Consider the following 27,632-nt stretch of genomic DNA (forward strand, 5'->3'; position numbering starts at 1 on the left):
CCCCTTCCCCCATTTCTTACTAAAGACAATTATTGGGATATGGTGTTCTGATTTTTCTGCGTTAGTTGTTATTTGGAATCCAATACAGCTCACCATCCAAATAACACCATTCCTATAGTAAAACATGGAGGCGGTAACATCCTGTTATGGTGGTGTTTCTCTGCAGCAGGGACTGGAACACTTGTCAGGATAGAAGGAAAAATGGACGGGGCAAAATCCCTTTAAATTCTTGAGGAACATCTGCTGCCCTCTGCCAGAAAGATGTCAATGGGAAGAAAATTTACCTTCCAACATGACAATGCCACCAAGCACACAGCAAAAATAAGCACACAGGACAAAAAGGCGAATGTCCTTGCATGGCCTAGTCAGAGCCCAGACTTAATCCCCATTGAAATTCTGTGGAATGACTTGAAGACTGCAGTCCACAAACGGTCACCATCAAATTTGACTGAACTTGAGCAGTTCTGCATAGAAGAGTGGACAAATATTGCAAAGTTTTGATGTGAAAAGTTAGTAGAGACATATCCCAACAGACTAAAGGCTGTAATTAAAGCAAAAGGTGCTTCAACAAAATACTGACATGGGGGTAATTCTTTTTCCAACTCAGTGATTCTGTTTTTGAATGTTTTTATTTTTTCATGACATGTTGGTGTTATATCTTTCACTTGGATGTTATACGTTGCACTAGTAAATACAGCTGGATAAAACAAAAACTCTTTCTGTCTTCATTTTAGGCTGCAAAGTAACAAAATTATTTTAAAGGGGGTGATTCTTTTCTATACCCACTGTATATGTTTTTCTTTAGGACAGGCAAGGCAATCTATAAACAGAGAATATAACAAAACAAATAATACATTTTTTTCTACTTTGATCAGTGTTCATAAAAAAATAAAAAAAATAAAAAATTTGCTGTAGATAAAGTCTAAATTTTATTCTATAATTTGTCCTATATAAAATGATGGTGATGATAATTATGATTTTAATACAAAGTATTGCAAAGTTATTTACACATTTTAAAAAAAAGTTGTTTTTTTTAATTTTAGATCTTTTTACAACAACAAAATATTATTTGTTAGAAATATAGAGATAGACAAAAAATCTGCATAAAAATATTAGCCATGGGGAGAAGGAGTAAATTAGGGTCTGATTATGGCAAACTAAGGGCTAAAAATAGGTTAAATAGGTACAAATTGTATTTACGTTTTTTTACTCGTCAGGTTGCTTTAACTGACATCATATGCAGACTGAAGCTCATCCCTTTGATCTGCAGATGAATTAAACAAGTATATACAATATAACACTGTTACTTTGTGTCTGTCTTTCATTGCGCCTAAAGTTTAGCATACATATGGTACGATGCTCCACCCTAACCCAACCAGAGGTCTGGGCCTAATATGCAGAAACATTTTTTGATCCAGCCAGGGAAAAGATAGTTTAGAAAATGTCGGACATTCTAGCAATAAAATGTCAAGAAGGTAAATTTACAATATAAAATTTTGTACAGTAAATTGCTCATGGAAAGGCCAAAAGTTTTTATCTGTGTGTCCACACAGCAAGGGGTGGTTTGGGTCCCCTGTATTCATCATTGAACACCATCCAATGCGTCTGAATGGCAGGTTGGCACAGATTCGGTGTAAACTCTCACTTGGGCTTTTTTGAGTCAGAATTGTGTATTTCAATCTTCAAACTCTGTAAAAGAAAAAGTAATAATCCATAATTTCCATCCTGTGAAGCACACAATCATAAAACCTTCTGTAAAAACCTGATGTCACAAAATGAGGTTGCTCAACATCGAAGATGCTAGTTTTTTTGGTAAGATATGGGGGAGGTATTAATATGTGGGTCTTTTTATGGGTCTACTTGTTCTGGTGGGGAGTACGGTCTGTGTGTTCCAGACTGTTGTCTGTATTGCATGTATCTGATGAGACTGTAGTGTGTGTAGTTGTATTATATCATCTGTGCCTATAACTTAGGTTGTAAATCACTGCTATGCTGTAGGAGACTGCAGAGTTTTCTGTATTGCAGAAGTTGGCTGACGGAGTCTGGTTGCAGACAAATAAGTACCAGTGTGTGGACCTTATTATAGTCAGGGACAGATCTCATTGCCAGATATGGATCTGTGTATCTGATGTTTTGTGTGGTCAATGGAGAAAGTTACAGCTAAGGATGAGCTTTCACCATCAATTTCACCATCGATGGTTGTTAAGGAAGCAGCAGGTGCTGGCACCTACCGTGTTCTTAGCAACCAGTGATCTGGTCTGATCTGATTTTATGGCCCCATTTATTTGCTGGCCGGGAATCCGCAGTCATATAAACAAAGAGGCAGGGATAGCTGGCTGACATACTGTACATTTTCAAATATGGCCATATTAAGGCAAAGACATTGACCAGATATGACCATGCCCATATTTGGTCAATGACATAGCTGGGTTTACCTTGTCCCTTTGTTTGCATTTAGCAGCAGGGACCAGAGATGTCAGTCGCAGTGAGTGTAGTGACTGGAACCCTCTTGTCTGTCAGTCTGCGAGGTCATTGATTGTGATTGATGAAGATCTGCATCGCTGGACGACGTGATTGATGGTTTTACATCATGGGACATCTCCTGGGAGTTTTTTCCCCAGGGTAGTGTCCAGCCTCTGTGCAATTCCCCTGCCTATTAGCCTAGAAAATGGCCGTTGCTGTTTTTGGGACTCACCCCAGTTATGGCTTAAAGTATAACTAAAGGCAAAACTTTATTTTTCGTTTTAGACACAGTGGAGATAGATTAGAACACCTATTAGGTTTTTATCGCTCTCTGTGCACCTGTTAGGGAGATTCACCCTCTCTATTTGTCCCGTTTACTATTATCATTCAAAGTGAAATAAAAAAAATCCCAAATTTTGGACTGTCACCAGAACAGTAGTAGAGGGGCAATCTTCCACTGGGGACACTAGTTCTAGTGACCTGGGGGGATCCTAAGGCCTTGCAGAAAGGTTTGTGCAACGTGTTTCCAGAGTTTGGGAGGTTACAATTTCCTGGTCCTCATGGACAATGTGTTGCTGATGCTTCGGTCACTCACAGAAGGAGCGGTGGAGAAGGTGGCCATCTGACCGATGCGTTCAGACAATTTTTTAGTCCGCAGCCCCAAGGTATGATCGGTTCTGGCAACCACCGCCAGCGCCTGATTCACATGGTGCAGGAATACCTAGGTGCAAGATCAGACTTGGACACCTTTCCCACTGAAAATCCACTGGGTTACTGGGTCTTGAGGATGGATCACTGGCCAGAGCTTGTACAGTATGCAATTGAGCTACTGGCCTGTCCTGCATCCAGTGGTCTTTCGGAATGCACATTCAGTGCTGCTGGAGGCTTTGTAACCAATCACAGGGTGCGTCTGTCCACCGAATCGGTCGATCAGCTGACCTTTATAAAAATGAATCAGTCTTGGATCACCAGCTACCAAGCACCTGATGCTGATGTAACCGAATATTTTTTTTTTAAATGTGAGATCCCTTCAAGACTGCCTATGCTGATGCTGAGTGACTATCCTGTTATGCTGAGTGACTATCCTCTTCCTCCTCAATGTTCACGCTGATAGATTGTAAGAACATTTTTGGTTCTGGGAACCGCCACCAGTGGCTAAGGCCCAATTTTTCTGCCCCTGTTTAACAGGGGCGTGTAATTACAATGTTTTGATGCAATACTTTGCAGCAGGGCTCATTCCTGCGCTCCAATAAGAGTATCTCTGAGGGGTTGCAGTGTTGTGGCACCAGCACCAGTGCCTTAGGCCCAATTTTTCAGCCTGTTTAATAGGGGCATGTAATTACAATTCTTGATCTAATATTTCACAGCAGGGCCCATTCCTGCGCCCACCAAGAGTAACTGTGAGGGCTTACAGTGTTGTGGCAACACCAACACCTAAGGCCCAAATTCCTGAAGAGTATATAGGGCAGGACCCTACTTTCAAACATCCAACTTACAAACAACTACTTGCAAACGGAAGGAGACAACAGGAAGTGAGAGGAAATCTACCCCTAGGAAGGGAAATTCTCTCCTATAAGAGTTCCTTGTTTCACTAAAAACCCCAAATTTTCAAAATCCAATTGTCATTGGGACAGAAAGGGAGGTGAAATCTTCTGAACAGGTGCACAGACAGCAAAAAAAAAAGTTACAGGGGTAATAATCCTTCCCCATGTTTTCCAAAAAGCTTAAAAATAGATTTTTTGGCTGGAGCTACACGTAAAAAATGTACCAGTTCAAAATTACAAACAGATTCTACCTAAGAACAAACCTACAGTCCCTGTCTTGTCTGCACCGCCTTTATACTGCTGTTCAGAGTATATAGGGCCTGGGGGCCCCACGCCTTTCCTTTTTTTAATTTGGGTGCGGGGTTCCCCTTAATATCCATACAAGACCCAAAGGGGCTGGTAATGGGCTGGGGGGGTTTCTCAATGATTTTCATCCATATTGTCGGGATCAGGCATGACATTAAAGCTGCAAGCAGTTTTAAATTACTTTTTTTCCTTTAGAAATGTCATTTTGTGCAGGGACTGTTCTAAACACGGGAAACACGCGCCACTTTACAGGCATACTATAGACACCCCACAGGTATGATATTTAAAGGAATATTTCACTTTTATTTTTTCACTTTAAGCATCATTAAAATCACTGCTCCCGAAAAAACGTCAGTTTTTAAAACTTTTTTTGCCAAACCCTATTAAGGACAATAACTTGCATATTAGCCTTTAAAATTTGCTCTTTTGATTTCTCACGTTCGAGTCCCATAGACTTTAACGGGGTTCGAAAGTTTGCGCAAACTTTCGGTCCGTTCGAATGTTCTGATGCAAACCGAACCGGGGGGTGTTCAGCTCATCCCTAATCCCAACAGACTTAAAGCGGGATTCCGGCCAGCGAAAATTGTTTTTTAAAGTCAACAGCTACAAACACTGTAGCTGCTGACTTTAAATAAGTAGACTTACCTGTCCTGGGTGCCTGCGATGTCGGCCGCCCGAGGCCGACCCATCCCTCGGCTCTCGGGTCCCGGCACCGCCATCCTAAGTAAGGGAAACAGGCAGTGGAGCCTTGCGGCTTCTCTGCCAGTTTCCTACTGCGCCCGTGCGAGCGGCGCAGCACTCTGTGAATGGCCCCGTGGTTTTCTGGGAACACACACAGTTCCCAGAAGGCAACGGGGCCGCTCACCGAGGAGCAGGACATGCCACGGAATAGGAAGAGGCAGATTAGGAAGACTGCCTAGCAACAAGGGTTTAGGTAAGTTTAAATTTATTTTTCTAATATTTTAAAATTTAAAAAAAAAAATTAGGATTTTTCATGCAATTTTTTAATTTTATGGTGGCCCTCCACTTTAAGGCTGCAATTAAAGCAAAATGTGGTCCAACAAAATACTGACACAAGGAGGGTGATCCTTTTTCCAACTCAGTGATTTTATTTTTGAATTTTTTTTTTCTGACATGTTGGTGTTATATCTTTCACTTGGATGTTATAAATTGCACTAGAAAATACAGCTGGATAAAACAAAAACTGTATCTGTCTTCATTGTTTTGAAGGGGGGTGATTTTTTTTTATACCCCCTGTAACTAACTCAAGCACATGGGAAGAAGTACTTGTAGGAGGAAATTTTTAGACAACACTCCATTGGACTTTGTATTGGTTTGGGCATGGGTTGAATTTTTTAATTAACTTTTTCATGGTGGATTCCTTTGTCATTTTGATATGCACATTCACTTGAAGAGTAGATTATGTCAGCACTGATTTATTTATTAACACTGTATATTGTTTATCTAAAGGGGGATTCCGGCCGTAAAAAAAATAAAATAAAATTCAGCCGCTACAAACACTGTAGCTGCTGACTTTAAATAAGTACTTACCTGTCCTGGGTGCCCACGATGTCGGCTGCCCGAGGCTGACCCGTCCCTCGGCTCTCGGGTCCTGGCACCACCATCCTAGGTAAGGGAAACAGGCAAAAAGAAAAATGCAGCTCACAAACACTCTTGTTCTGGGATGACACCGCCCAGGTAGGAACTGATTGCAGGTGCTGGCTTTGCTGAATTGCAATGAAGTATGAAGAAATCCTGGATAGCTGCACTCTGGGATAAGGACATCTTTATTGAAGTACAATCCAACAATACAGGCAATTGCAGAGAAGTACAGGGTAATAACTGCTAACGCGTTTCACATCATTTGGATGCTTATTCGTAGCTGACAGGGCATAGTAATAATGTGATATAAATAAAGGAGTGAGAAAGTAAAAGAGGGAGGGTGGAGCATGAATGCCGGTGAAACAACCAATCACCGCGCTGCATAGCAGACCCACCCTCTCAGTGTAATTAAAAAGATAATGATCCCATTATAAAAAAGCCCCCTCCCCCAACTGAAAAATGAGGAGAGAAAGCATCCATTGATAACCAAAAAAATGTACATAAAGAAAAATATATAGAAAACTTTCATGCTAATACAAATCAGCACGGACCCATATAAATAACTATAAAAAGAAAAAACAGGTATTGGATGCCAAATCTCCTCACGGCAGGTGGAGCCGCAACAATGGAACAGTTTAGAGTAGTGGGAATACCTGAGAGTGTAGAACCATAAAACCGTGAAACCACAGAGTATCGCGCCCACACACGTGTAAAACAAGAATACATAAATGTGTGGGAACGCGATCCCAACATGGCGTACACGGACACTCCAAAGCGCTCGCACAACCCAAGAAAAGGAGTGTAGTTAAACAAAGAAATAAATGTAAATTGCTATAAGATCAAAAGTGTATGTATATAAAGTATAAGATCAAAATGTATGCATAATAAATATGGGATCAAAAAATATATATATATATGCACAACACATTACAACACATTAAACAACTCCTCCGATTGTACTTAACCACTCATATTATATAAACAAAAAAATTTTTCTTGACAAAGATATACATAATAAGAATGAAGTCAAAAATGGGTTGCCAACTACTCAAAAACGTGGTTACAGATGTATCAAACATGTAAAGTCGCATCCAAAACTCCAATGTCAGATAAATCTTTGCTTCCTGAAAGGAAAAAACAGTGAAAAACAAACAGAGACATGGAAATGGATTAGACATCAAATGTACCACAAAAAAGAAAGTATCCATTGTTATTAGTATTAGACTCTCATAATAATAATATCATATTAACTGCACGGTTAATCATGAAAGAGCGTGATCGAATGTTCAGGGGACATGAAAACCCCAACAAGAAGACCTCTAGCGATAAAACTGCTAGGTAAATGCAGTTTCTACGTGAGCCAACATAGTGACAGACTATGCTACAACAAATATACAGAGACCACAAGTCTCACTTCATATGCTGAAATATACTAAGTGAGGCAAAAACACAAAAGAAAATGATGACAGGCACATACAGATATAATTGGGAAACTATGGGAATTGCATAAGCCAAAACCTAGACCTGCAACCTATACAAAAACCCAAAAAGAACAACAAAAGAAAAAAAAATTAACCTTAAAAACGGCCTTGCTGTGTTATACCATGCGTTCGGAGACTCAAAAAGTCTCACTTAAAGTGCTGCAAAACACCGCAGCTCGCTATAGAAGTTCCATAAATCAAAAAATTGGGACTAACAAAAACAAAACCAAAAAGGCAAAAAGGAGAAAAAAATTCCATGAGATAGCGTTTTAGAGACTGAAAAAACTCAAAGGGTCTCACTTAACTTGCTGCAGGACACCACAGCTTTCCATAAGTCAAAAATGAAACTACCAAAAACAAAACCCAAAGCCAAAAGGGACAAAGAAGGACAAAATGTACCATGAGACAGCCTTACTGTTTTATGCCATGCATTCGGAGACTTAAAGAGTCTCACTTAGAGTGCTGCAGTAATATCACAGTTTACCGTAGAAAGATTGTATATGAAGCTGTGACATGATATATCTAACTGTGTGGAACTGATATGGTGAACCCTGCTTGATATTAGCAGGGGAACAACCACATAGTATCTTGCCCCGCACCTAGAGACAGAAAAAGTCTCCTACAAACTGCTAAAAAACACCGTTACTCGCTATGGCATGAGACTACAGCTTGAGAATGTCTAAATATGGAAGTTACATTTCTAGTCTACTAGTAATAAAAAATGTATGTATGGTAAATGAAATAATATATCTTCCTAATGGTGTACATGTAAACATTTTTTGGAAAGACTGATTTGTATTTATTAGTTCCAAAATAAGAAACTAGAGATGATATGGGTGACAGATGAAATCTTTACTACAAATGGGACCGCGGCACACGTGTGGGATCATTCATAAAAATGTGACACATCCCACTGGAAGTTGAGCCCGAGGGGTCGTCTCGTGTTGAGAGAAAAGATCCACTGGACTTCCCGTTTGTATAAAATTCTAAATTTGTCACCCCCTCTCGGTGGTGTCCTAATTTTGTCTATACAAACAAGATATTTGGGGGGCACACCCTAAAAGATGCATTAAAGATGGTGCAGCCATAAGACCATACAGTAGAAGAAAATATTACAGCGCACACATGCAAAAAAGACATTTACCTCCAGCAAGGCTAGTTTAAAAACACCTAAACATTAAAAAAAAAAACATTATCAAAAAATCTGGGGATTTGGTCCACTTGTGTCATGGGTGGAGACCTTAAGATTCTCCCATTTAGAAGAGTGTAGCTCTCATGGTTCAGAGATGTAGGATCTCCCAGTCCATGGATAGTGTAGGACCCACTGATTATGGGGTACTTTGTCGCAGTAAGTGGGCTTAGCACCATAAAGCAATATAGTGTGACCAAATCCCCATATTTTTTCAAAATGTTTTTTTTAAATGTTTAGGTGTTTTAAACTAGCCTTGCTGGAGGTAAATGTCTTTTTTGCATGTGTGCGCTGTAATATTTTCTTCTAATTTTCTCTATGCCTTGTATAACAAGACGAGATGTGTCCTTTTGGTGGACTTCATTCCAGTGACGTGCAACGTTTGTGGCAGGATCTTTGTCAATGTCATAAAGGTGGTCATACAATCGATCTTTCAGCCTGCGTGTGGTTCTTCCTACATATTGGATGGAACATGTAGTGCATGTGATGACGTATATTACATAGCGTGTACTGCAATTGACGAAAAGATTTAATTTTATGGGACTTTCCTGTGGACATAGATGTCACTATATCCCCACCTTTGATAAATGGACAGTAGTCGCAGTAGTTAAAAAAGAGTTGATATGTCTCTTGGACAGAGTGGTCTCCATAGGCATCTTTACCTCTAAAGAGAAAGATGTTTATTCCTGCTTGTATCACATGCACTACATGTTCCATCCAATATGTAGGAAGAACCACACGCAGGCTGAAAGATCGATTGTATGACCACCTTTATGACATTGACAAAGATCCTGCCACAAACGTTGCACGTCACTGGAATGAAGTCCACCAAAAGGACACATCTCGTCTTGTTATACAAGGCATAGAGAAAATTAGAAGAAAATATTACAGCGCACACATGCAAAAAAGACATTTACCTCCAGCAAGGCTAGTTTAAAACACCTAAACATTTAAAAAAAAAACATTTTCAAAAAATATGGGGATTTGGTCACACTATATTGCTTTATGGTGCTAAGCCCACTTACTGTGACAAAGTACCCCATAATCAGTGGGTCCTACACTATCCATGGACTGGGAGATCCTACATCTCTGAACCATGAGAGCTACACTCTTCTATATGGGAGAATCTTAAGGTCTCCACCCATGACACAAGTGGACCAAATCCCCAGATTTTTTGATAATGTTTTTTTTTTAAATGTTTAGGTGTTTTTAAACTAGCCTTGCTGGAGGTAAATGTCTTTTTGGCATGTGTGCGCTGTAATATTTTCTTCTACTGTATGGTCTTATGGCTGCACCATCTTTAATGCATCTTTTAGGGTGTGCCCCCCAAATATCTTGTTTGTATAGACAAAATTAGGACACCACCGAGAGGGGGTGACAAATTTAGAATTTTATGCAAATGGAAAGTCCAGTGGATCTTTTCTCTCAACACGAGACGACCCCTCGGGCTCAACTTCCAGTGGGATGTGTCACATTTTTATGAATGATCCCACACGTGTGCCGCGGTCCCATTTGCAGTAAGAGCCCATTCACACAGGGGCAACACGACTTGCAGGTCGCCTCAGCGAGGCGACCTGCAAACGACTTCCGCGGCAACTTGCAAAACGACTTCTGTATAGAAGTCTCTGCAAGTCGCCCCAAGTCGCCCCCAAAGTCATACAGGAACCTTTTTTCTAAGTCGGAGCGACTTGCGTCGCTCCGATTAGAACGGTTCCATTGTACAGAAGGGGAGGCGACTTGTCAGGCAACTAGGTCGCCTGACAAGTCATCCCTGTGTGAATGGGCTCTGAAGATTTCATCTGTCACCCATATCATCTCTAGTTTCTTATTTTGGAACTAATAAATACAAATCAGTCTTTTCAAAAATGTTTTCCATGTACACCATTAGGAAGATATATTATTTCATTTACCATACATACATTTTTTATTACTAGTAGACTAGAAATGTAACTTCCATATTTAGACATTCTCAAGCTGTAGTCTCATGCCATAGCGAGTAACGGTGTTTTTTAGCAGTTTGTAGGAGACTTTTTCTGTCTCTAGGTGCACGGCAAGATACTATGTGGTTGTTCCCCTGCTAATATCAAGCAGGGTTCACCATACCAGTTCCACACAGTTAGATATATCATGTCACAGCTTCATATACAATCTTTCTACGGTAAACTGTGATATTACTGCAGCACTCTAAGTGAGACTCTATAAGTCTCCGAATGCATGGCATAACACAGTAAGGCTGTCTTATGGTACATTTTGTCCTTCTTTGTCCCTTTTGGCTTTGGGTTTTGTTTTTGGTGGTTTCATTTTTGACTTATGGAAAGCTGTGGCGTCCTGCAGCAAGTTAAGTGAGACCCTTTGAGTTTTTTCAGTCTCTAAAACGCTATCTCATGGAATTTTTTCTCCTTTTTGTCTTTTTGGTTTTGTTTTTGTTAGTCCCAATTTTTTGATTTATGGAACTTCTATAGCGAGCTGCGGTGTTTTGCAGCACTTTAAGTGAGACTTTTTGAGTCTCCGAACGCATGGTATAACACAGCAAGGCCGTTTTAAGATTTAATTTTTTTCTTTTGTTGTTCTTTTTGGGTTTTTGTATAGGTTGCAGGTCTGGGTTTTGGCTTATGCAATTCCCATAGTTTCCCAATGCTATCTGTATGTGCCTGTCATCATTTTCTTTTGTGTTTTTGCCTCACTTAGTATATTTCAGCATATGAAGTGAGACTTGTGGTCTCTGTATATTTGTTGTAGCATAGTCTGTCACTATGTTGGCTCACATAGAAACTGCATTTACCTAGCAGTTTTATCGCTAGAGGTCTTCTTGTTGGGGTTTTCATGTCCCCTGAACATTCGATCACGCTCTTTCATGATTAACCGTGCAGTTAATATGATATTATTATTATGAGAGTCTAATACTAATAACAATGGATACTTTCTTTTTTGTGGTACATTTGATGTCTAATCCATTTCCATGTCTCTGTTTGTTTTTCACTGTTTTTTCCTTTCAGGAAGCAAAGATTTATCTGACATTGGAGTTTTGGATGTGACTTTACATGTTTGATACATCTGTAACCACGTTTTTGAGTAGTTGGCAACCTATTTTTGACTTAATTCTTATTATGTATATCTTTGTCAAGAAAAAAAATGTTTTTGTTTATATAATATGAGTCGTTAAGTACAATCGGAGGAGTTGTTTATTGTGTTGTAATGTGTTGTGCATATATATATATATATATATTTTGATCTCATGTTTAATGTGCATACATTTTGATCTTATACTTTATATGCATACACTTTTGATCTTATAGCAATTTACATTTATTTCTTTGTTTAACTACACTCCTTTTCTTGGGTTGTGCGAGCGCTTTGGAGTGTCCGTGTACGCCATGTTGGGATCGCGTTCCCACACATTTATGTATTCTTGTTTTACACGTGTGTGGGCGCCATACTCTGTGGTTTCACGGTTTTATGGTTCTACACTCTCAGGTATTCCCACTACTCTAAACTGTTCCATTGTTGCGGCTCCACCTGCCGTGAGGAGATTTGGCATCCAATACCTGTTTTTTCTTTTTATAGTTATTTATATGGGTCCGTGCTGATTTGTATTAGCATGAAAGTTTTCTATATATTTTTCTTTATGTACATTTTTTTGGTTATCAATGGATGCTTTCTCTCCTCATTTTTCAGGTGGGGGAGGGAGCTTTTTTATAATGGGATCATTATCTTTTTAATTACACTGAGAGGGTGGGTCTGCTATGCAGCGCGGTGATTGGTTGTTTCACCGGCATTCATGCTCCACCCTCCCTCTTTTACTTTCTCACTCCTCTATTTATATCACATTATTACTATGCCCTGTCAGCTACGAATAAGCATCCAAATGATGTGAAACGCGTTAGCAGTTATTACCCTGTACTTCTCTGCAATTGCCTGTATTGTTGGATTTTACTTCAATAAAGATGTCCTTATCCCAGAGTGCGGCTATCCAGGATTTCTTCATACTTAAGGGAAACAGGCAGTGGAGCCTTGCGGCTTCACTGCCAGTTTCCTACTGCGCATGCGCGAGCGGCGCAGCTCTCTGTGAATGGCCCTGTGATGTTCTGGAAACACACACAGTTCCCAGAAGACAATGGGGCCGCTCACCGAGGAGCAGAAGACGCCGCGGAAAAGGAAGAGGCAGATTAGGAAGACTGCCTAGCAACAAGGGTTTAGGTAAGTTTAATCATTTTTTTTTCAAATTTTTATTTTTTTATTTTTTTTATGATTTTTGGTGTAATTTTTTTTTCAGGGTGGCCCTCCACTTTAATACTGACTACCACATAACCATCAGAGTACACCAGACTGTATGCAAGATTTGCATCTGCCTGTGTGTGTCTAGCCAGCTACGTTTTGGGTGAGTCTCCCTATAGAGATAGCTGGAGGTAAGTCTGTGATTGGGTGTGTGCACTAACACGGCCACTGACAGGTGGGTATTGGTGGCACATGTGATGGAGTGAGGCAGAAGAACTGGGCATACTACACACACCCTGTATACTTCATTGACATGATGTGTAGCACCCCACATCCAAAACTGTTTTATTAATAGGCTGAATGAATTGAAGTCTGAACATACTATTATTACAATCTGCAGTAGTACGTTGCATTACCTTCATATCTGTAGATGGATCAACAAGGTCCCATGTGTAAACTTGGTCTTCTGTATTTAATTTTAACCTCTTTAGGTAAATTATCATCAGGATATCGCTTTCTGTTACGGATAAAGAAATGAACCTGATTATTAAAATATAACACATACCTGAGTAATCAACATTTCACTCTTGTGTCATGAACTCTCCAAGACCTTTCCAGATAAAATAAACTCAAACTCAATCTTTCTAAAACTAAGCTTGTAATATTTCCTCCTCCCCGATCCCCTCCCCCCATGACTTTACCATTGAGATCAACAACACAGCCATTGGTCCCTTCACACATACCAGGGTGCTGGGTGTAATCCTCGACTCTGATTTCTTCTTTGGGCCCCACAACTAATCACTGGCTAAATCTTACCGCCTTAACCTCCGCAACATTTCCAGAATTCGCCCCTTCCTGACTAGCGACACAACAAAACAACTTATCCATGGCTTGGTTATATCCCGCCTTGACTACTGCAACTCCCTTTTCACTGGCTACCATTATACAGGCTATTCCCCTTCAGTCTATTATGAATGCTTTTGCTAGACTTATACACCTTACTAACCAATCCATGACTGCTGTCCCTCTCTGCCAATCTCTTCACTGGATTCCACTAGTCCAAAATTCATAATACTAACCACAAAGTACAAAGTCATCCACAACATCACCCCCAGCTACATCACCCCCATTATCTGCAGATGTCGCCCAAATCGTCCTCTCTGCTCCTCCAAAGACCTCCTGCTCTCTAGCTCCCTTGTTACTTTCTCCCATGTTTGCCTCCAGGACTTTTCCAGAATCTCTCCCATCCCCTGGAACTCCCTACCCCAGTGTGTCCGGTCAGCTCCTACCCTGTCTGCCTTTAGGCGATCCCTGAAATTCATTTATTCAGGGAAGCCTACCCCACCTCCATCTAAAAACTGTACTTAAGTCACTTCCATCAGATCATCCCCCGCAGCTATTACCTTTTGTACCACCTCCCCCTCCCTTTAGATTGTATGCTCCATGATCAGGGCCCTCCTACTCCTTCTGTATTGAACTGTATTGTAATTGTACTGTCCCTCTTTATACTGTAAAGCGCTGTGCAAACTGTTGACGATATATAAATCTGGAATAATAATAATAACAATAATAATAATAAACCAGGATACTTGCAATGTTTTACTACCATGACCATCTGGTATCATGTGTTAAAGTTATCCTGTACTTTGGTTGTTGTCTATCTATAGTGTGATATCCCATACTGGCAATCTATTCCAATTAGTTATGCTGATGTCTAATGTCTACTGTTGGCCAATCCTGTATGTGCTTTCTACACTGTATAAATACACATAAATGATTTATATAAAAATAGAAATAACACCTTTTAGGCATCCTCCTGTGGAGAAGGTCCCTACACATGTACAGTATGTTCCAATAAAACGTCTTTCTGTTCACCATAAGACAAGTGGTCTTGTCTGAATTCCACAACAAACAGTCCCTGCCATTTATTTGCTGAAGTCAGTCTGCCCATCCCTACGCCTTCTCTCCTCTGAGCCACCTAGATTACCACTCCACCTTCTTGTCTGATGTCATTACAAAGGGCAATGTCCTGACAAAACAATAATAATACTCCAAAAGCCGCACATAAAATTACACACAAATACCCATCAGATTCATCACTCATCGGAAATGTCAGACTTGCATTTCTGAAGGTCTATAAATGATTGTGGTACAACTTCTTGTCTTGACACAACAGATAGCCAGCAACAGTATATCTTGGAATTGTTTAGTAATATGAGGGGTGACAATTTAATTCCTGGAATGGTCGTGGCGTAGCACTATGGTGGTGAGTCACACAGCCAATCCTGATCGAGTATTTTCTGACATGTTCTAACTTGTACTCTCCTGGTGTGACACGTATGTGCGGTACAATGTTGGCAGAAAATGAGTGACAGGAATCTGGAGTAGTGGATATACATCAAATTTTATGTGAAAATTGGTAAAAGTGCAAGTGAAACGTTAGCTCTGTTTACAACAGGCTTATGGAGAACATTCCATAAAGAAATCAAGTGTTTTTGAATGGCATAGATGGTTTAAGGAGGGGCGGGAAGATGACACAAGACGTGGGCAGCCAAAAGCACAAAGGACAGATGCAAATGTGGAAAATGAAAAGATTACAGGAATATGTTTGGAGGAAAAGACCGGAACTCTGGCCTGAAAAGTGGGCCACGACAGTGCTCCACCATGACACTCCTCTGCCATGACACTCCTCCACCATGACAGTGCTCCACCATGACACTCCTCCACAAGTGGTCCGCCACGACAATGCTCCTGCACATAATGAGTTAAAGTGAATGTAAAGCTTTGATTATTAAAAAAACAAAAACAAAACATACATGTCATACTTACCTCCACTGTGCATCTTGTTTTGCACAGAGTGGCCCCGAACACCGTCTTCTGGGGTCCCTCGGTGGCTCTCGCAGCTCCTCCCCACATCAGATAAGCCCCTAGGAGAAGCGCTCTCCCGGGGGGTTTCCTTGTGGGTGCGCTCCCGAGTCCATCATTCGGTGTCCATAGCCGCCGAGTGTATGACTCGGTCCCAGCGCCCGTGTCATTGGATTTGATTGACAGCAATGGGAGCCAATGGCTGCACTGCTAACAATCTATCCAATCAAGAGCTGAGAACCCCGGGCAGAGGGACAGCTTATCCCCGCCGAGTGAAGTTCCAGGGCTCAGGTAAGTAAAACGGGGGGGCTGGGGGGCCGGTCACTGCCAGGTGTTTTTTCACCTTAATGCATAGGATGTATTAAGGTGAAAAAACACAAGGTTTACAACTCCTTTAAGTGTTCATGAGTTTCTGCCCTAGAAATCCATTCCAGAACTTGACCAACCACCGTATTGCCCTGACTTAGTACCTTGTGGCTTTTGGCTGTTTCTAAAATAAAAAAAATGCCCTAAAAGAATACAGATTTGATGACATTCTGAAGATGAGAATTATCTCTGGTGAATAGGATGTAGGATCCCAGTAAATATTCTGCAGACAATTTATATATTCCTTCACTTGCAACTGAAGTGTAGGTCGGGGCAAAATGAAAAAAAAAACAAACAAAAAAAACCATGCAGTACATCTGTGTAACATTTGCACACTTTGCCTATTTTATCTATGGAAAGTAATTCTACAAGTACAGAAATACACCTGGTGATCTTCCAAAAATGCACTCAGGTCCCAAGTACTGTTCTGGGCTGACAACATGGACTGGGTGTTGTCAGTCCTGCCCAGGTTTCTCTTGACACCCACTCTCCCATCTCCACAACATAAAGAGGTTGTTATTCTGTAGTCCCAGGATAGGGACTGGAAGGGCTCATTACTCTCCTGAGATAGCACAGGAACTGAGCATTGGACACAGGACTACAATACATTTCTGACAAGATTTACAGGTATTTTTTGTACTTATCAAGAACAAATCACTTTCATTTGTATACATAACAGACCAAAGGGAGCAAAAAGAGAAGACTAGAAATGTCTGGAGTGCTGAATCAGGAGTGTATACCGAGAGTCCTCTTTGTTCTATGAGCTGACTAACCCATGGTAATATCATATAAAAGTGGATTGTGCTAACTACTGTGTATGATACCACTGCTGAAATATGCAAAAATAGAATATCTATCCTATGTAGTGTGCTTTTCTGTATCAATTAATATTGTGTCAAAAATATACTGTCCACTTAGTGTTTACTAGTGACAAAATAATACTCCAAAAAAATATTTAAAGTGCTAAAAAATGACAAATATTAAAAAATGTGCAATGTGCCAATGTTACTTAGTGACCATCAAATATCACATATCAACATTCATATATAATACTTGCTGCAAAAAATGTGCTCAGCATGTGCAAAAACACTACAGCCCACTAAAGTATTACTAAACAATGTGCCAATATTACTAACAAAATATCACATATCAACATGCATATGTACTACATAGTGCAAAAAAAAAAAATATATGTCCTTGACATTTGCAGAAACACCACAGTACACTGGATGTCTTCAGTGAGTGATCACTTCTGTGCAATGACGTTCCTTTTCAGTATATTGTCCTCCTAATTCACCACTTATGGGGACTTCACCACCACCTCATACAATGGCCACTCACCAGATGTAGTAAGAATAAATGCCTTTGGTTCATTAAGGATAACCAGTCGGTTTGTGATGGTCCAATAGCAGCCTTTCCAAGCAATGTATTTGTATCTCTTGCTCTGTTCAGTGCTCATAGAGACATATGGATAGTCATCATGGTATAGTATGTCATTTCATTTTATTAAAAAAGTTAAAAACATGGTAAAACTCACATGTTATGGTGCCCTTAAGCCGGCACCAAGCAAATCCAGCAGTTATTTAATAAGGTGGTGGTGAAGTCACCATAAGTGGTGAATTAGGAGGACAATATACTGAAAAGGAACGTCATTGCACAGAAGTGATCACTCACTGAAGACATCCAGTGTACTGTGGTGTTTCTGCAAATGTCAAGGACATATAATTATTTTTTTGCACTATGTAGTACATATGCATGTTGATATGTGATATTTTGTTAGTAATTTTGGCACATTGTTTAGTAATAATTTTTTAATAGCTTTTGGTAGCATCTACGTCATTGCACAGAAGTAATTACCCACTGAGGACATCTAGTGGGCTGTAGTGTTTTTGCACATGCTGAGCACATTTTTTGCAGCAAGTATTATATATGAATGTTGATATGTGATATTTGATGGTCACTAAGTAACATTGGCACATTGCACATTTTTTAATATTTGTCATTTTTTAGCACTTTAAATAGTTTTTTGGAATATTATTTTGTCACTAGTAAACACTAAGTGGACAGTATATTTTTGGCACAATATTAATTGATACAGAAAAGCACACTACATAGGATAGATATTCTATTTTTGCATATTTCAGCAGTGGTATCATACACAGTAGTTAGCGCAATCCACTTTTATATTATATTGATACTCTACCATTTTTGTGTAGGCTTACATGATTGCAGCAAACTAGTATATTTTTAGTTTTGCGCCGGTAGCACATCTGGTGGGATTACTAACCCATGGTAAGCTTGTCCCCAGTGCAATGTCCCAGCTATGACAAAACAGGGAGGCACTGTTCTAGAAGGGCCTTTTGCCAGCCCTACCTCTCACCCTGGGAAGAGATTCTGTGGTTGGGCTGTGTGTCTGGAGAAAGGCCCCAGACCCCTAGAGAATACATCCCCTCCATGAGAAGACTGTGTGCCTAGAGGTAATGCAGACCTAAGAGGTCCTACTAGAATCACCCTGGAACAGAGGAAAACCTGAACCTCCCATTTTATAGCTGCTGCACTCAAAAGGAAGCTGCCAGATGATCCCAGATGCCGAGTCCCACCCTGTGACTACTAGCCAAGGAGTGTGAGAGCCCCTCTGAAGATTTTCAGTATCCTTCCTCATTCTGTCCTTCTAACCTACCAAGCTAAATTAAAGGATCAGAACTACATTCATGTCTGGACCTGCATTACTGCTGCCATAAAAATGTGATTTACTTGGAGACAAGGTAGTCGTAGGGGGAAGTCCCTCTTATATTTCCAGGACCCCTTTATGTGGAGGAACTAGAAACTTATGAACATCGGGAGACGAGATGTTCGATTTCAATTTATCTGGGGTTCAGGATTTCCCATTTACCAGGTGTGGTGAAGAACGGATGTACTGTAATTGCTGCCAGTTGAGGTGCATCTTACATGACCCTCCCCTGAAACATACACAAGATACTTGGACAAACCTAGAGGCACACAATATGTAATACAAATCGTAATACTAAACAGAGACCATGTAAAAGAACCTATTTTAAGGGGTTCCTTTGGTGTGGTGCATAATAGGGAATTAAAACTTTAATGGATTTATCTTCAAGATTGTCCAGAGTGGAGCTTTATTGTACAGTATGAAGGCTTAGCGTGATTAAACTCAAAACTGATAATAGCTTATAATCTTCTTGGCACTCTATGACTAGCATATAATTGATGTTACTTCTCATGGAATGGATGTTACTCCTTATATAATGGTTATTATTACTCATATCATTGATGGTACCTGATTAATTCCACAGTGTAGCTCAGACGTCGGAGACCCTCAAATCTTTCATCTGATTCTGAGATCTCCTCATCAATATCAAATCTTGTCTCCAGTGTGTTCAGAGTTTGGTTTGTAGAGATAGTTGAGTAGGCATCATCACAGCACAGTAATGTCATCTCACAATAATCAAATCTTGTTGGAGAAACAGGAAATTAAAATTGAGATTTTTAAAAAGCAAGAATAATATACTGGATACAAAAAAACAGAAAGAAGATACAAAAAAACAGAAAATACAAAAAAAAGAAAATACAAAGCAGCAACTGGCCTCCAGAACTATACTTCAACATCAATGTAAATAGATTTTTTATATAAAGCAGCTGCCTCCTGCTGAGGACATGGGGCTAACCAAATGTCCCCATGAAACTTGTCACCCCCTACATCCAACCCCTCCTTTTTTGTGAATGGTCTTCAATGGTTAACAGCTTTCATTGAATTAGTACAATAAAAGGTACATTATTATTATTATACAGGATTTATATAGTGCCAACAGTTTACAACATGAGGGCAGACAGTACAGTCACAATACAATTCAATACAGGAGGAATCACATTTTCTAACTTTCGAATTTTCAAATTTTTGGATTTTCAAATTTACGAATTTTCTGAAAAATTTGTTAAACCCTTCCCAACCAGCTGCCGCAGTTGTACTGCGGCAGGTTGGCCCCCCTGGGCGAAACTACGTTACCTTACATCGGTTTACCTTTTGACCACCAGGGGGACACCTGCGATCGCTCGTGGTAGAGCGAGAACTGGGATCTGTGTGTGTAAACACACAGAGCCCGGTTCTCTCAGGGGAGAGGAGACAGATCGTGTGTTCATACTAAGTATGAACATTGATCTCTCTCTCCTCCTGGTCACTCCCATCCCCCCCAGTTAGAACACACCTAGGGAACACAGTTAACCCCTTGATCGCCCCCTAGTGTTAACTCCTTCCCTGCCAGTGTCATATATACAGTAATCAGTGCATTTTTATAGCACTGATCGCTGTATAATTGTCACTGGTCTCAAAAATGTTTTAAAAGTTTCCGATCTGTCCGCCGCAATATCGCAGTCCTGATAAAAATCACTGATCACCACCATTACTAGTAAAAAAAAAAAAAAATAATGAAAATGCCATAAATCTATCCCCTATTTTTTAGACGCTATAACTTTTGCCCAAACCAATCAATATACACTTATTGTGATTTTTTTTAACCATAAATATGTAGAAGAATACATATCGGCCTAAACTGAGGAAAACATTTTTTTCTTTTTTTTTTTTAAATTGGGATATTTATTATAGCAAAAAGTAAAAAAGATAATGGGGGCGATTTACTAAGACGAATGCTCTGCGCCGGTTCATACCTTAATTGGTGCGCCGGAATAGTCATTAACCGAACGTGTGAACCGGCGCACTTTGAAGCGCATAACAATAATAAATATGCAAACTGCAACTGGTGCTAGGGTAACTGTGGTTTTCTCAGTGATAATAGCGCACGCCCAATAAAATTTGGGTAATTTCATCTCATTGGATGTGTCTTGTTAGGCAATTAGTAGGTGTTCCAAGTTAATTAATCCTTTTGATGCTAATCTCATTCCTATCACTTCTAATATATCTTTGAAATGTGTTTTTTTTTTTCTATTTTTACCCAAATCTTTCAATACATTACAAAGAAAAGAGAAGTGTTTCTAAACCCAATAAATTAACATTTTAAGATCTTTATCTTTAAAGGTGACCATATGTAGAAATCGAGTTAATACTGTATTAATAACTATATTTCAATAATTCATATTGATGAGAAAAGTTCCAAGAAAAATCTGTTAAGTTCTCGTGTAAAACCTCCAAAATTGATTTAATGATCAGTTAGCAAAATGTTACAAAAACGATGTCAAAATGTAGAATACAAAAATAGATTATTCTTAAAATAAAGTTTAAATCAGATATGTCTGTGTGTATATCTTGAGATGTGTGTCTGTGTGTGTCTTGATGGAGAGCTGCAGTGTAAGTGTCCCTCTCCCCACAGCCTGTCTGTACTCCTACAATTAACTCCCACCTTTTTCCATAGAGGCTGGCTTAAAAAAGGTTCATTATACTTATAGTCCCACAGAAAAGACCGGGAAATTTGAATTACTCCTTCCAACATTCCTAAGGGTGGGGCTATGAACTAAGTGAGAAAAGCTATCTTAAAGAATCATTTAACTTACAATATATACATTTCCTTTAAACATATAAAATCCTACATATTAGTATACATATATTTAAAATGCAGTGTTCTTATTAATATCCTAATCAAGAAATATAATAATGTAAAGAAACAGCTTATTCTTAACATACTAGAACTTTGTGTCTTTGTAAAAAGTTGTAACTTTTTTTTTTTAACAGAAGATTTTATTGAACAAATCAGCATTACAATACAATAAATTAGTACAGTCAATGCGATGAGAAAAGTGACAGTAGGATCTGCCTTCAATCAAAAGCCACTATTTAGCAGACATGTCAGTTATGCAAACGTCAGAAATTACACCCAGCAATACTTCTTATGGCATTAAAGCGTAATAACCTCTTTAGGTGGAATAAAGTAGGCAACCAATATGCAGTCAAACCTAGTAGGAATGGCGGGGGGGGACGGGGGAAGAGGGGGGAGAGGGGACCAGGGGAGGGGGAAGGAAGGGGATAAGGGGGGGGGCGAGCATCAAAAAATGAACATGAGATGTAGGATGTCCTCTAAAATGTTTCACTTCTTGGTTATGGGGATGGGGGTTCAGAATCCCCGGAGGCAAAAAGTTGTAACTTTACCTCTTACGATGGGGGAGGTGAAATGGTCTACACTAAATTGTATCCATATGTGAGATGAATCTCTCCCAAGAAATGCATACTAAGCCTAAACCAGCATAAACTTTCATGAGTATAAAAACCTATATAACTTCACCTTTTCCATACATAGAAGATATATATATATTTATATATATGATTCAATTATCACAAGAACTCAACCATTCATAAATTTTGATATTCTAACACCATACACTGCAATCACTTAGATCTTCAAAAAATTAGAGTTAGTGCAAGAGCCTGTTTGATTTCCTATCATTTGAATAAATTGTTCAAGTGCGTCTTCCTATTAACTATTTTGCTGAAATATCGAGTTGTACAGAGATTGGCCAATCAGATTGCATAGTGCATGACCATCTTAAGTGCCAAATTTGGAATGTAGATGTGCCATGACCCACTTGTATTTTCCTAATGATATTTCTTGGGCATTATACAAGGCACATGAAAAACCACCTTTTTTCATGACATGCTAAAGTGATCAGGAATCTTCAAACTACGGCTCTCCAGCTGTTGCAGAACTACATATCCCATGAGGCATTATAAAACTCTGACATTCACAGACATGACTAGGCATGATGGGAATTGTAGTTCCTGAACAACTGGAGGGCCGTAGTTTGAAGACCCCTGTGCTAGCCCATTATTATGTCTCCAGAATTGGGAGTGTGGCATCTACCCAACTTCTCTCTGCTGGTGGACACAAGAACCTACATCTATAGATAAATATTTGGGCAGCACAGTGGTGTAGTGGTTAGCACCTTCACCTAGCAGCAAAAAAGGTAGCTGGTTTAAATCCCACCCATGACACCATCTGCCTGGAGTTTGCATGTTCTCTCTGTGCCTGTGTGGGTTTCCTCCCATACTCTAAAAACATGCTGGTAGGTAAATCGGATCCTGTCTAAATTGGCCCTAATATGTCTGAAGGTGTGTTAGGGACCTACACAAACACCACCCCGTGTTAAAAAAAAAAAAAGGTTATCTCTTCCTCAGAGAACAGTGAGCGGGGCATGGTGGTGGGAATAAATTAACAGCAGTACAAGCAACTTCCTGTAGGGGCATGATGTCATTCCTGTGTGCTGGCCACCGCTTCCAGGACCCAGATATGCGGCACGGGTACATACCTTTGCGCACACAGTAGCGCATCTCACATACACAGTGGTCACTAATATAAATGCATTTGGCGCATCTAGCTGCAGGAACCCAATTTTTATGGAAATTAATTGTAAAGCAGAGGCAAATTTCCAGGACTGGACTGACAAATGTTTCTAGTGAAAGGCAACTGGTGTTGTCTATTAAACAAGGTCTAAATGGGCCATTGACATGCATCACGGTTGAACTTAGGAATGTGTCTTTGCAAAGTTAAACTAAATGAAATCCTTTCTTATTTTTGCTTGGGGATAGAGTGCAGAGGGATTAGAAGTCTTGTCAGTTTTTGGGGATGTCTGCACCCCTGATAGGGTGAAGACACGTCTCAAATTTTCCCTTTTTCTCCTTCAAATTTATTCACTTCCTGTCACATAGCCAAACAGGAAGTGAGGGTAAAACCCTACCAATGTCTTTCCTTGGGGACACACAGGTCAATCTAAATAGTTTCCCATTAGGTAAATTACACTCTAGCATTTTGTTCTGTACACCCCAAATTATTAGGTATATTGGACTTTGGGGTTTATTTACTAAAGGCAAATCCACTTTGCACTACAAGTGCACTTGGATGTGCAGTTGCTGGAGATCTGAGGGGGACATGCAAGGAAAATAAAAAACAGCATCTTTGCTTCTACATGATTGGATGATAAATTCACCAGTGCTTTCCCTCAGATTTACAGCGAGTACACTGGTATTGCAGAGTGGATTTGCCTTTACTAAAGCCCGAAATACCTAATAATTTGGGGTGTACACAACAAAGTGCTAGAGTGCAATTTGCCTAATGGGGACACTAGTTAGATTGACCTGTATGTCCCCAACGAAAGACATTGGTAGGGTTTCACCCTCACTTCCTGTTTGGCTATGTGACAGGAAGTGAAGCCAATTTTCAGAAAAGGGACACAAAGCCCAACCTAAAAAAGACAAGCAGGGGTTCTAACACTCACTTGGTTTCCGTCAAATGCTGACAATTAGAATAGGATTGTCTTCAGCTAGATTTTAGCTCAGTGCTCTAAATCAGTGCTTCTCAACCCTGTCCTCAAGTACCCCCAACAGGCCATGTTTGCAGGTTTTCCTTCATCTTTCCCAGGTGCTTCAAATCACAGTCAATGGCTTTGTATTTTGGACAGCTATTTTAGCTAAGATAAATTCCCAAAACATGTCCTGTTGGGGTACTTGAGGACTGAGGCTGAGAACCACTGCGCTATAATGGAAAATTGAATACTTACCGCTCTGTAATTTTCCTTTCCTGGTGACTATCCATGGCAACATACGCACAATCCATGCATATGCTACCATGAAGGCACCAGGAAAGTAGCTTGTAGACAAATCACATCTTTCAGCCTAGTTAAGCTGCAGCTGGGAAATCTGTTGCATGAAAATTAACAAAACACATAAAAACATAACAATTTGCTAGAAATTTTTTTGGTCAACAAAACAGGACTTGGAAAAGAGCAAGGAAAGCAAAAAACACATGTATGTTAATTTGAGGCACTAACAGAATATGGTTTTGAGGTCTGACCATTTTTCAAAGGAAATTAACAGGAGTGCACCCACAAATAGACATCTATTAAGGATTTAACCACTTCGCTACCCGGCCATTGTCAAATGACGTACACAGATGGGATCTCCCATCCTGGGTGGACGTCATATGACAGGCTGGGCTTCCAGGCCACCTAGGGGGCACACACGCGCGCCCACCGCGTTGCTCAGGACTCGGTGGGTGTGCCCGGTGGCCGCAATGTCTGCCGGGCACCCGCAATTGCCCGTTAACCGGGCCGGACCATGGATCTGTGTGTGTAAACACAGAGAATCACGTCTTGTCAGTTGAGAGGAGAGCGATCTGTGTTCCCAGTACAAAGGAACACTGATCGGTCTCCTCCCCTTGTACGTCCCCGCCCCCTACAGTTAGAATCATTCCCTAGGAAACATAATTAACCCCTTGTGTCCCCCTAGTGGTTAACCCCTTCACTGCCTGTCACATTTATACAGTAATCAATGCAATTTTATAGCACTGATCGCTGTATAAATGTGAATGGTCCCAAAAATGTGTCAAAAGTGTCCGATGTGTCCGCCATAATGTCGCAGTCACGAAAAAAAATCGCGATCGCCGCTATTACTAGTAAAAATAAATAAATATTTTTTTTTTTAAAATGCCATAAATCTATCCCGTATTTTGTAGACGCTATAACTTTTGCGCAAGCCAATCAATATACACTTATTGTGATTTTTTTTACCAAAAATATGTAGAAGAATACGTATCAGCCGAAACTATTGTGTTTTTTTCAAAATTGTCGCTCTTCTTTTGTTTATAGCGCAAAAAATAAAAAACGCAGAGGTGATCAAATACCACCAAAAGAAAGCTCTATTTGTGGGGAAAAAAGCATGTCAATTTTTTTTGGGTACAACGTTGCACGATCATGCAATTGTCATTTGAAGTGCGACAGCACTGAAAACTAAAAATTGGCCTGGGAAGGAAGGGGGTGAAAATGCCCTGTATTGAACCGGTTAAACAATTAGTCACAACATCTTGAGGAAGATTTTGCAAAATAATGCAGAACAGACAATTAAATGAAAGTGAAAAGTGAAACAATCTACAACATCAAAAATATTTCAGGGGGAAAAATATCCCCCCCAAAAAATACAATAAACCAAAGTAAAAGAAAAAACTTGCTCTAAAACACATCTGTTTTGCAAATACATAACAAACAAAATACAAAGAGAAAAGACATGTGTTACAAACTCTATAAGGACACACACACCTCTTTGCTGGGTAAGGTAAAGAATGCTATCTGCATGCTTTATATAACATAGGTTTGCATGCTAATGAGGCAATTGAAAAGACATGCACAGTCCATGAAAGACACAAAATGCAAGTTCACCCAATGTAGAGACAGAACTTCAAAGTGGGTACACCTGTTAAGGATGTCCTTAAATTACTAACCCAAAAAACACACTCTCTGAGCATGCCCAGAAACAACCAAGTGCTGTTCACACACAAAAAGAAGAAAAAATGCAAAGTCCCTGAGCATCCCCAACCAACCCAAATGCAGCTAACACAAAATAAACCCCCCCCTGTCCAAAATGAAGCACATCATCCAGCATGCTACAAAACTACAGATGGGAAAAACACCCCCCAGTCCGAGGGGTCAAACAAAGAGCCTAACATGGGTAAAAGTTATACAACAAATACCATTGCAGTGTATGGGAACTGACTTGTTAATTTTGCTAGTCCCCACTTGGCTGGCTTATCTTCTAGTTATTGGCCTTAAAATGGGTAAGGGGGCCCAGGAACCACCCTAAGGGACATATATCAATGTCACCAATTTGAACAACCCCAAAAACGAAACAAGGAAAAGTGCCTTTAAAAATGCTAAATTGCTGAAAAGCTAGAGCTTACTCTGCTTGTAAAGTGGTGCATCTGTAGCATTTATCCAAAATGCTGCTTCAAAGATGTACAGCTTTAGAGAACAGTTACAAATCTACATTGCAACTGCAAGATTAAAAAAAAAGAAAAAAAAATAGCCTGCCCCCCACAAATACATACAAGGTCCATCCCCATGTGAAAAATCCCACCCCAAACAAAAAAAATATTGTGCCCCTTCCAAACACTAACAAACTCCTAGCCAAACACACAGCAAGCTAGCCCATGAAAGGGGGGTGGATGCTTGGGGGCAGGAGAGGCTCGGGCACCCCAAATCTCAACCACCTTGTTCTCATATATTTAGAGAGACAAGGGCCTCTTCCACACAACCCTAGGCTGGGGTTGTGGGGGGCTGCAGACAGGGGGCTTTACGTAATGTGGAAAGCCCCTTTAAACTAGTGGGTACAAGGTGCCCATCAGTGCCACCTTTCAGTGCCAATCAGTGCCCACCAGTGCCACATGTCAGTGCTCATCAGTGCCCACCTGTCAATGCCAATCAGTGCCCACCAGTGCCACCTGTCAGTGCACACTAGTGTCTCCTATCAGTGCCCACCAGTGTCACCTATCAGTGCCCATCAGTGCCACCTGTCAGTGCCAACCAATGCCACCTATCAGAGACAATCCATGCAACCTATCAGAGACAATCCATGCCACCTGTCAATGCCAATCAGTGCTGCCAGTCAGTGCCAACCAATGCCACCTATCAGTGCCAATCAGTGCCCAACAGTGCTTGAAATCAGTGCCACCTATCAGTGCTTCCTATCAGTGCGCATCAGTGCTGTCTATCAGTGCCCATCAGTGCTGCCTATCAGTACCCATCATTTTTGCCAATCAGTGCCCATCAGTTTTGCAATGAGTGCCCATCAGTGCTGCCTATCAGTGCCACCTA

General features: G+C 40.3%; 1 protein-coding gene across 4 annotated transcripts in view; it reads right to left on the minus strand.

The window, feature by feature from the left end:
- The window catches only part of LOC141106559 (NACHT, LRR and PYD domains-containing protein 3-like), a 392,742-nt gene that overhangs the window by 216,385 nt on the left and 148,725 nt on the right, over positions 1 to 27,632 (minus strand). For 3 of the 4 annotated variants that reach the window (XM_073597419.1, XM_073597416.1, XM_073597420.1), the window contains 3 exons: positions 19,330 to 19,503; positions 13,217 to 13,317; positions 591 to 1,689 (listed from right to left, as the gene is read on the minus strand). In XM_073597419.1, the coding sequence (XP_073453520.1) occupies positions 13,236 to 13,317; positions 19,330 to 19,503 (256 nt within the window). In that variant the 3' untranslated portion in view covers positions 591 to 1,689; positions 13,217 to 13,235. Of the gene's footprint in view, positions 1 to 590; positions 1,690 to 13,216; positions 13,318 to 19,329; positions 19,504 to 27,632 lie in introns of those variants that run through there. The other variant, XM_073597418.1, reaches the window with a different exon arrangement.

Source organism: Aquarana catesbeiana, linkage group LG08 (assembly GCF_042186555.1).
Source record: "Aquarana catesbeiana isolate 2022-GZ linkage group LG08, ASM4218655v1, whole genome shotgun sequence".
NCBI classification, from domain to species: Eukaryota; Metazoa; Chordata; class Amphibia; order Anura; family Ranidae; genus Aquarana; species Aquarana catesbeiana.